Source organism: Stegastes partitus, unplaced genomic scaffold (genome assembly GCF_000690725.1).
Source record: "Stegastes partitus isolate 25-593 unplaced genomic scaffold, Stegastes_partitus-1.0.2 Scaffold866, whole genome shotgun sequence".
In the NCBI taxonomy this organism is placed as follows: domain Eukaryota; kingdom Metazoa; phylum Chordata; class Actinopteri; family Pomacentridae; genus Stegastes; species Stegastes partitus.
In genome coordinates this window covers 189,108-200,615 of record NW_007578597.1, presented here as the reverse complement: position 1 = coordinate 200,615, position 11,508 = coordinate 189,108, and the positions used below count along the sequence as shown (strand labels likewise).

At 47.5% G+C, this 11,508-nt stretch overlaps 1 protein-coding gene across 1 annotated transcript; it reads right to left on the bottom strand.

Moving 5' to 3' along the window:
* Positions 1 to 579: 579 nt before the first annotated feature.
* Positions 580 to 10,466, bottom strand: lmx1a (LIM homeobox transcription factor 1, alpha). Its single transcript, XM_008293239.1, has 9 exons — positions 10,412 to 10,466; positions 10,273 to 10,320; positions 9,768 to 9,948; positions 4,431 to 4,651; positions 3,840 to 4,015; positions 2,523 to 2,600; positions 2,084 to 2,165; positions 1,647 to 1,832; positions 580 to 776 (listed from the first exon to the last, which is right to left on the bottom strand). Exons 2-9 carry the CDS (start codon positions 10,298 to 10,300, stop codon positions 634 to 636), a joined length of 1,095 nt encoding a protein of 364 aa, XP_008291461.1. The 5' UTR covers positions 10,301 to 10,320; positions 10,412 to 10,466; the 3' UTR covers positions 580 to 633.
* Between the last annotated feature and the right edge of the window lie 1,042 nt (positions 10,467 to 11,508).

Below are 11,508 nucleotides of genomic sequence, written 5' to 3'. Positions count from 1 at the left end.
ACCCGTCCCTCTTTGACTGGAGGAAGGAAAAGCAGGAAAAATGCGGCGAGGGCCTTTGACCGCCAGGAGCACAATGTGAGCGTTGATGATGGCGGCGTGGATGTGATGCTTACCTGCCACTGACCCATGTGGCTGTCATGGCCTCAGCGTTTTACAATCTGATGATCCACCTCACAGCCAGGGGAAGATGTCTCGCTGACCCGTCACCTAGATCGGCCCGATAAGCGCCGAGGATGGACTGACCCGAATCTGACCCTCGGCATGAATGCCTCATTGACAAACCAGCCGGTGTTCACATCACTGCTTCATATTTATTATATTTGGATTATTGTTGATTCATTCAAGGTGTAACAGCAAACACACACACACACACACACACACACACACACACACACATTGTGAGAATAAATAGGAACACACACCCAGACAGATATGTACAGGAGTAGATGCAGTCTGTTGATCTAACATTCAGGCTCCGACAGTGTCATGCATACGTACAGGGAGGCTCTAGCTGCTGTACAGAGGGATGTGAGGCTAAGAGGCAGGAGTGTAATCACGCTTGTATAGAGGTGAATGCGGTATATTGCATGGTGTCACGCTGTTCCTCACTCCGCCTGGCTCCGGCCTCCGGCCTCAGGAGGCGAAGTAAGAGTCCTGCATGGAGTAGAGGCGGTCGATGGGGGTGAGCGGAGACGAGTCGCCCAGAGAGAGGCAGTCGCTGTCGGCCAGCTGACACAGAGGGTCCCGGTCCACGTCGCCGTACAGGCCTTTGAAACCTGAAACAGACACGAGCCGGAAGTCAGTAGGAGCATTCATCTGACTCATCAGGAGCTTTTGTAAATGTGCCATCATGTCATGACAGAGAACACTGACTTCTACTGCAGGACCTGCAGTTCTCTGAGCTTGAGAGAAGATCTCAGCCTGTGCTTTAGAAGTTTCTTTTCCTAAAATATCTCCCTTTACTGCAATGTTGTAGCTCACAGCTCACCTGGCACTACCTGTACATATGACCTCAGCTGTAAGAATCTTCTCTGTTATTATATTTATTGCAGTGTTGCTCTTTAAAGCAGAGCAACCTTTATTTTCTTCTGTAATGAGCTGCTAACCTGCCTGATAAAGCTGTAAACACTGACAGTAAAGATCTGTTCTGTGTGATCTGTTGGTAATTTCCCAACTCTATGAGTTACAGTGAAATCCTGATGTAGAGCTGATGTAAAGGACTGCAACAGAAGGACAGCTTACAACATAATAAAATCCAACTCAAAAGCTGTTAGAAAGCTGCTGATTCAGGTTACATGATATTGTCTTAAGTCATTTATCCACCTTCAGTACGTCATTACAGCTGATTTTATTCTAAACAAACACACTGCAGACTGAACAGCGCTCCTCTTCACATGCACGTGCATTTTTAGAAAATCAGTGAAGCTATCGTGAAAACCAGCAGCTTCAGCACTTAAACCTGGCGTCCATTTCTGATTTTGCAGATACAGAATGTAGAAAAACCTGCTAACCAGCTAAGTCGCTAGCTGTAATGTAGGGGGAACTAGGATTCAGCTGTAAAATGGACCAATACTACGGTTAAGTTCTGATATCACCAAACTGCAGCCATCAAATCATGTCATGTCTGCAGTTTTGATGTTTTTTACCAAACGGGTGCATGTGATCTCCTGGCATCTGAGGTGGAGTCAGGCCCTGTCTGAAGGGCTCGGTGTCCCAGTCCTGCTGCTCCAGTGAGGTGAGTCCCATCGGCTGCTGCTGCTGCTGCTGCTGCATATGAGCGTAAGAGGAACTCATGTGCTTCATCTCAGAGGTCAAACTGCCACAGGAGGGTGCTGTGGAGCAGAGGAGGCCCACAGGACATCACACATGAGCGCTGTGCACTTATGTCTTTGATGAGCTTTTGTTCTCCCAGTGTCGGTGTTAATTATTTAGAATCCTGTTAACAAACTCGTGTGGCCTTCAGGACCTCATGCATCATGAAATCTTCTGCTTTTGTAGGACTGGTTTGGTCTCAGAGCTAACCTCTATGTCTAACTTATAACACACTCAGAAAAATCATGAACATTTCCCAGCAGTCTAATACCTGTGTGATGGGACGGGTGTTCGCACTGCTCCTGAGTCTGCTGCTGCTCCTGCTGCTGCTGTCTCCTGGCCAGCTTCTTCATCTGCAAACACCAACCAGCAGACATTAAAGCACCGTGCACAGGTTTACCGCAAAAAACAAAAAGTCCTCTCCCCCTACCACCCAGGCGTACGAGTGTGTTCGCTCAGTTGCAAAGTACTAACAGTGAGGTAAAGGACATCTTTCAGTGAGGGAGGGAAACCGCACATGAGCCCACTTTGTGAGGAAATACTGGGTTTAATCTACAGTGATCTGCCTGCGAGATGTCATCAGTTTCCTGTATGAAGAGATAACCAGGCTGATTTCCACTCTGGCTTGCAAACACGGTGCAGAAAGAGCACTTTTATTAGCGGTGCATATGACTCTGTGTGTGTGTGTGTGTGTGTGTACTTTGTATTACTTTGGCTCTTTGGTTCTGGAACCAGACCTGCACAACCCGGACGCTCAGGCCAGTCTCTGCTGCCAAGGTCTCTCTTACCTTGGATTAAGAGTCAGGAGGGAAGGAGAGCGACAGAGAGGGAGGGTAACAAAGATTAGAAAGAGAAGGAAAAGGTCACTTCAAGGTTAAAACAGCAGCGACACGCTCACAAGTCACCTCAAGCAAAGAAGAAACGATGGCAAAGGAAGGATATTTTGTGATTTTTTAAACTTCTTTTTAAATAATAAAAAACATTTTTTATATATCTGTGCTTGTAGATTTTGTTGCCGTCAGCTTTGTGTTGTGAGGAAGGTCGGTGCATTCACACATGTGAAGCCCTGCCACCGGTCCAGCCCGGTCTCAACGCATGTCTACATCATGGGGTTCTCCTTTTGTGATGCTCCACACATATTCTGAGGCGCTTGCTGCTCGACCTCCAATTCAAATACATAAACAACTAAATTAAACTATGAACTAAAGCGATGTTCAGGTTCTGCTCCGTGCCAGCTTCTGAGGCATTAAAGTGGATTCACAGCTTTTACGAGGAGGCGCAGTAAGAACGTTGTCTGTGCATTTTGTGTTCTGTGACACGGAGCTCTAAACAAAGGCGCTAACTGCAACCAAAACGGTTTTTCACAGTGACGCCACAGAGGAGCCATTTTTATCTCCACAAAGAACCTCGTAGCAAAGAGGTTCTAAAAAAAACAACCAAAAACAAAAGTGCCTCAAAGAACCATCAAAAACCGGCACCGTTATGCAGCACAGGAAGTTAAAACTAGAAGAATGTCTTCTTAGCGAAACCATTTTTAGGACCCACATGGTTCTGTTATGACAGTAGAACATGCAGCACGTCTGGGTTCCTTCCATGACAGTCACATTTATTATCATTTCTTTTATCTGGATTGGTGGATCACACAGAGCAGCATGAAGCTGAAGATCCTGAAACCTGTGATGGACGCGTCTCACTGCTTCCTGCTTTCATATAAACCACAGAGTTAGTGGAAGATGAACCTCAGCTGTGACTTTGTGCGATTAGCAGCCACCACACCAAATAAGGAGAAATGAAAATGAAGCGTATTATTACTTCTATAACTACATAAAGTCTGGGAGGAACTATCTCCTGAATCAAGAGTTTTTTCAGGTGGTGGAGGTGCTTTGTAGAACCAGAGAACCTTCTGAAGAACCATCTAAGAACCATTAGTTTTAAATCCGGGGAACAACGTGGACAGTGGCCTGTACTCCACGTATCCATCTGCACTTCATGCAAACTGTCGTTCAAACACAGAATAAATCCGCTACCTTTCGGCAAGGCTTGGACGAGACCTCAAAAGACGCTTTGAAGGTCCGTCTTTGCTGCGTGGTCAGAATAGTTCGAGGCCTTTTGGGACGTTTGCTCTCCGCATCTTCCGATCGAACCCGTCTGCCTGAAACCCTCCCAGACTCTTCCTCTTCTTCCTCATCGTCTTCACTTTTACCTAACGGGTTAAGATGCAAGACAAAAAGCGAGACACAGAAAATCATGCAACTGATCTGAAACGCCCACCGCATTGTTTCCATTTAGCTGCTTTCTAGTTTCCCAGAATGCTTTTCAGCGGCACAGAGCTGAGCTACTGGCTTTTCATTATGAGCAGATGGAAAAGCAGTTATTAATATTAAAGTCGTCACGTCATGTTGTCTTTTAAAAGCAGAGTAGCAGGAGTAACAGAAGTCACCGGGTCCAGTCCCAGCACGGCTCGTCTTGTTTTGTATAAATGTTGGGTTTGCACATCAACAAACTTGGTACAGGTTCATATTTAGCCTCAAAACTGCTGCATATTAATTATTTAAAATGAAATTTGATGTTAAAAGCTGCACAGGATCATAGCACCGTGAAGCATGCTGGGCCTGTACCTGTGTCAGAGGAGGTCGGGCTGGCCGGGCCCTGGTGGTACTCGTCTCTGGCACACAGAAGCCGGCCCTCCCGGAGGACGCAGCGCTCTCCGGTCTGCAGGCGGCAGGAACAAACGCTGCAGGTGAAGCAGCGCAGGTGGAACACAGCGGCTCCTGCACGCATCACCAGCTCTGCAGGAGATATGGCCTCCGAACAGCCTCCACAGCGCACCGCGAACAGGCTGCAGAGGAGAGCGACAGACACAGTGTGAGCAGAGCCCAGCTTTGATTCACACACACCTCAGTCAGGCTCTGTGAGGGAGGAAGAAAACCTGCTTGTTAGACTTGAGGAATGTTGCTGAGTCGAGCTGTCACTCAAAGCGCTGCCGGCCTGACTTGTCCCCTCTCCACCTCCACCTCCTCCTCCTGCAGCCGCTCAGACACATACCCTCAGCGTGGCGGTGTGTATCTTAGCGCCTGGCAACCAGCGCTGGTGAGCTTAGCCTCGGAGACTGTTGCCGTGGCTCCGGCTGCCGTGTCCGAGGCTGTGCTCCTGGGGTCGCAGGAGAAAAGCTCTCTGCAGGCCATGGCTCCAGGCAGAGGGGGGGAATCAGGTCTCCCGGTGGGAGAGACTGAACCACTGGTCCCAGGAATTATCCGTGGAATTATCCCTAAGTCTGCTTAACCAGAGGCGCACAAAGGCAGAGCCAGCCCCGAGCAGCAGGACCATTGTCCGCTGGCTGGCACCGCCGCATTTTGGGTCTGTCACGCAGGATGATGCGTCATCATTCTGGAGCTGGCGTTTGTCTGCAGACCCGACTGGGTCACCAGACCAGTCAGCACAGAGGCATGAGAAAGTGACAGCCTTCCCCCTTTGTTTTGTGTTCACCAGGAGAAGCAGAAGAGCCCATGGATGCTCCACGAAGCTGAAGTCCAGCTCTGCTCTGACTGAATCTCACTCATCTTTCTGCTTCGATTATAGCAACTAAATGAATTCTATCAAGCTGAACTTAAACGTTGTCCCTTCAGTCTGCCAGTGTCTGTAAAAGTAGGTTTACTGCTTCTTCACATTTCTGTGCAGGAGTGCAACCTCATTTTCATTAGATGGGATTACAGAGCGAAGAAAAGGAAAGAATGTCAAACATTTTACGTCTGGAGAACATTGAAGCTGGCAAAACTGGAAACTACGATGGAAATGTGGTTGCATCAGGGTTTGAGAGGAATCAAGTCATTTAAGTTGATCGAAGCTGCACCAGTGGCATCAATATGACTTGTTAACGTAATGTGGATGAGATGAATTGAACTGGGAGTTCCAATTAAAGCAACTCCTGTAAATTAATCCAACAGTGAGAAATGATCATAATAAAAGTAATTATTATCTGTAGCTTCCTTTAATTCTGATCAGCGCGACTTCTCAGAAAAATGTAAAAGAAAAAACGACCTCATTGGTCATTTAAAAAACTGCTGAGCTATTAAATATGTTTTATTTGTAGTTGTTCTTACGTTGTGTCTCCTTGTTTTAGTGACTTCCAGCTGAGATTCTGGTTACCAGTAAAGACTTACTGGATCATATCAAACCTTTTAAAAAGCTCATAAATCAATAGAAGTGGGATCAACAACAGAAACGTTGGTGTTGAAGGAAACATCAGCACCAACATGAGCAACAGATTATTTCTGTGAATCCCAGAACATTTGGTACTAAGTCTTCATCCTCCGTTCAGCCTCGTCTCCAGCAGACATCTAGAAAACATTTACAACAGAACTTCGGACCGAACATAAAGCAAACCCCCGCGTCGAGGTGTCCTTGTTAAAAGGTCCGGAGCTGCGACATCCTGAAGCCAAACATTGCTGGGACCTCTTACCGTCGCTCTGGGGTCGCTATGGAAACGGTAAAGCCCATTCCCAGAAGCTGGGGAGGGTCAGTCGGGCTGGTTGACCCGTCATCTGCCCCACAGCCTCAGCGGTATGTGCTTTAATATGGCCAGCATACCGTCTGCGGTCTGCGCATTCCTGTGGCAACACAAGATGCATCAACCAAATACCTGAGACGAGGAAATACCCGGAATGGTTCTGGGTCTCCGTGATGCAGCAAAGCACTCGCTCTAATGTCTCAGCGTGATGCTAATGCTGGATGTCAGCGAGGAACAAACTACGGGCCGTAATGTTTTGAGATCATTGGTGTTTCGAGAAATCGCTGTTCCATTATACGGCTGCTCCAGTTATTACCCCAGGACTCTTAAGCCTTGTTAATGCAAAGGTAAGAGTAGCTCCCGTACTTATGGAGCAGCTCGAGGTGTTTAATATTTCAGAGTTTCCGCCGACATGATTGGCCCGGAGGCCCCGCCGCCAGGAGAGCGGGAACACTCAGTCACGCTGGATTTAGACATGGCAATTAGTGACAAGATCATGACAGAGACAGGAGTGAGCAGAAAGCCCGCATTCCTCCGACACGACGCACCGGGAGGGAAGCCGATGCACTTCTTAACAAGATGACTGTTTGGCAGAACCTTTCCTCGGAGCCCTCCTCCTCCTCTTTGCTCCGGCTCTGACTTCGGCGCTGACCTTTGGCAGTCGGGCAGACAGACTGCTGGTCTGGTGGACCGGCGGAGACACGGATCCTGTTTCTGGATCAGGTTAACCTGGATCATTTGCTCAACACACACACCGACAGCGCCACGGATCAGATACACATCTTTGGGTCAAGTGCGCCCGCCAGTCACGCCGCTGATCTGACGGCCAATCTGCTGTCCGGTCCGGCTGCCCGCTGAACCGTTCAGCTCAGTCTGAATCTGCTGACAGTCCAACCAACCTAAACATCAGCGGTCAGACAGGAGTTTGCATACGGCTTCATTAGATTACAGTACAGGACGGCGTGCTCGTACGGAGCACGCTCAGTGCTGCTCTGTCACAGACCGGTCCAGTCCTGGAAGCAGATCAACTCGTTTGTTATAAACTTAGCCAACCTTTTTGGGAATATCTGCAGCTTCAGGCTATAAATATGCATCTTTGGATCTTTAGATTCATCGCAGTTCAGTTCAAGTCAAGAACATTTCCTGATCATTCAATCACATTTTCTCTGATGTTTACATTCTAAAGCAAGAGTTTAAAGTCATGAACTGATGCTGGTTTTATCTATGAACGTCTGTCACACACACTGAACAGTTTTAATTAATATGAAATCATTTAATTTTCTAGATTTAAGCCAAAAATGTATGGTATCCTGGATTCTGCTAAGATATGCCTGGAAACACACGCAACCAAGAAGCAAAGAGCAAAAGTTCTCCAAAGGAAGCTCACTGTCAATAAACATTCAGTTTTATAGATCTACACATACATATAACTACATAACTATATATATATATATACATATAGTTCACACGTGGTTGTCGGTTTAGATTGTAAATGACGTCCTGCAGCTGTAGCTTATTTATCTTTTATCTTATTGCTTTTCTCGTTTTAAGTAATTTTGTTTTCTGAGCAAACTCTGACAAAATAATTTGGGATTACCGACATTTATTTTATCTTAACTTCTCTTGTGCTTTTGAATTTTTTTGTCATCTGCTGAATCTTTGTTTTCATCCAAACTGAGCCCATCTTTACAGTGTTCATCTTAGTTCTTGACATGTTTGTATTCTGGCATAAAGCTGCAGCTCTGACAGCTCACCCAGCAGCACCGGGACCAACCTGGAGGCTGGCGCAAAGCAAAGGTAAAAGGCAGGACAAGAATGAGACGGACGATGCAGCAGCATGTGGTCGGAGACGAATGCTGTCAGTGTGGAACAATCGCACTGGTTCTGCCTCAACCGAAGGAGGAGGACAGCTTGGCGAGAAAGAAGGGGAACCCACTCTGGCCCAGTTTTAAAACCCTCCTGGGCAGAAAGTGCTGCTCATGTGTGATTTTCTGGGTGTCATAACCCCAGACAGGACAGCCAGTCCAGAGGGCGGAGCTCTGGCACCAGGCCTCCTGCTAATTGGTCAGGTCAGATATCTCACGGTCGGCTGGGCGTCGTCCCATCGCTCCTCACAGGGGCTGCTGCCAGAGGAGCTTTCCAGATGCCCCGGCACATAACGCCAGGGCTCATGGAGCGCACTGTCCCCCAAAATAAGTTCACACCACCCTCAGCGTCTGCACCAGACCTTCTGACATATGGCTCCACGCTCCTAATTACCTCTCAGTCCTGCTCTTTTCATTATGAGCAGACATGTCTGGATAATATCTAGTCCAAGCTGCGTGTTCGGATGCTCTGCTAACAATCACAGGCCTCGGACACCACTGCAGCATCAGTCAGGTTACTATAGGAACATGATGGCAGGCAGCATTTTGGACCAACATTTCTTGTTTCCCTGCCTCCTTGGCAGAACAAGCATCCTTAAATTGTTCAGAAATAATTGGAGCTGTTGCCTTTTAGGGTGTTTTTCTTCCTCAGTCTTGGCTCTTGTTTACAGGGTATCTGTTGGAGGAATGACGGACGAGGAGGTGGGCGAATAGGAGGGTGCTTTTTGTTTTTTGTGTTTAGGATGGGGGTGGGATGAGGTGGAGGGGACCATATGTTGTCCCCAGCTTGCAGTTGCCACGCCAATGGGCCTCAACATTTTAACACATTTTGACAACGTGTCAGTGAGCTCTACCCCGGGTTGTGTGTGAAGGTGTGACTGTGTGTGTGTGTGTCGGAGTGTGTGTGTGGATGTACACTCTACAATAGTTTCCCTACATTCCAGCTCCCTCGCCACCCTCTTCCTCCTACAGTCACCTTGTTCTCTCCGAGCCAAGTTTCCTGGAAGTCGGCTCGCACCATACAGGCGACGAGCATGAAGCCAGGTGAGCAGACACCACACCGAGCAGGACGGCATACATTTAGGTCGCTATTACAGAAACCACTTGTTTTCTGTCTCTTTCTGTCTCACACACACACACACACACACACACACACTTAGTCAAGGTCACATCTGAACAGGCTCCTGGTGTAAAAACTGGCTTTGTGATACTCAGGGATTTTTCCTCTCTTGGCCCAAAAGAACACATGAACCCAACCAGACTAATCTGCTGAAGTCTGCGCAGAAACAGGAGCAGTGAGGTGGTTTGATGTTTCCCTCCAGCAGGCCCTGCTACGGCCTCATCAGCTTCTAATGTAAAAACTCATCTGTGCAGGCTCCACATGCAGCTGACTGTCATTAATTTAACAGTTTATTTGATTAAACAAGGTTCTATAAATTCATACACACGCATGCATTCAATCAAAGCGCATTTGTGTGTTGCTTTAAAACCTCTGTGGCCACATGGATCCAGCTGGAAAACGGCTTTAAAAGTGCTTCAATTTCTTCATGTGTGGCATTAAGAACTTAGAAACGTGCACTCACTCTGCATAGTCCCGCTTGCAGTAAAGTTTGCGGTCCCGCAGAAAGCAGGAGTTCCTGAGCGCGTCCCCGCACGCCGCGCAGCGCACACACTCCTCGTGCCAGAGGCCGTCAGTGACTCTGAGCAGGAACCGGTCCCGGATCGGCCGGTGGCATCCGGCGCACACTGCCCTGCGACCCGCATCTGCAACGTGGAGGAACAGTCGTGTAATTAGCGCGCTCTCCCGGCCGGCAGGGCGCAGCTGGAGGAGCGGCTGACTGGCACCGGCGCGGCTGAAGGCTGGTGCCACTTCTGCTCTTTAAAATGTGAGTAAACCGGGATGATCTGCGTTTAATTTTCTGTGACTGTTGAATGAACCAAACAGCCTCTAATTCCTCTGCTCACTGCGCCAAACGTGGTGATTAAAACAGAAAATCAAACAGCACATGCGTAAAAATGACTTAAAATGCAGCCATGCGCTGAATAAACAAGCAACGTTCTGACATGCAGGCGCCAGTCTGGGCTCACCTGAGGATGCAGCAGGTACATCCACCATCGCACTTCTCTGGAGTTACACTGCGGAACATTTGGAGCAAAGTTACTGAAGAAAAGTGTTCTGAAAAGGTTCCATCAGTCTGCACGCATTGAAGTAAGAAACAAGTCTTACCTGTGAAATGCGCGCTTCCTGGCTGTGGAGAAGTGTTTCTCTCCCGGTTCTTCTCAGAGCATCTCACAGCCCAGAGTCCTGCTGCAACTTGCTGCTCGGCGCTCGGAGCTGCGCGTCAAAGTTGGTCCGCAGTTATCGACGAGTTGGGCTGCAGGCTGGATATCAATGATCCTGTTAGTGGCCGGGAAGGAGGGAGAGGGGGAGAGAGAGGGAGGGAGAGAGAGAGAGGCTGGATGTGCAGGTGCAGCTCACCTCCCCCCCCCGCCCCCCCCCCGTCTCTAAATGGCACAAAGTGAGTCTGAGACCTGGAGGCTGAAGCGACCTGCAGGTTAAAAGGTCAAACTCTGGACAGACTGACAGGTTTAAAAGAAGGATAAAATGGGTTTATATATAAATATAAACATTAACAATAAATATATAATATAGAGTAAACTGGGGTAAATTCCCCCTGAAAATAATGTAAATAATGAATGAATAAATAAACTGCACAAGATGCATAAAATCATTCAAATATATATAGTTAGAATAAAACAAAATAAAACACGTACAGGCGGGCAACGGGGAGAAGAGGGGGCATCTTAGCCCTGGACCAGGGGAAGATCTTCCCTTTAGTTTTCAAAAGACAAAGACAGTCTGTGGTGATTCGACTCCACTCAGGAGTTCTACGTCCTGTATTTCCAGGACAGGGTTCTACTTCAGTGGTTCCTGGGAACGTTTGCTTTGATCTGATTTGTTAAACTCAGTGTGCTGACCTGCCACACCAGCATCTTATCCCTGTTTTAGAGGGTTTATTCATGCCAGGGTTTCCTGTTACACAACAAAACACCGAGTCGGTTCCCTCCAAGGGAAAACCTGGAGATGTTTGCTTTTATGTATTTATGTTTTAATAAAATAACGGTTGTTCTGAGGAGACGGCGGCTTGCTGTTAACCCTAACCCTACCCAGGTCTACAAAACCTCTGATTGTAAATTCCAGCCCTGTTAACACTTCCTCTCTACTGACTTGTTCTGTTCTGTCGACTACTACTACTATTATTATTATTGTTATTATTTTGTTGTTGCTGTTATATTGTTATTATTATAATTTTTATTATTATT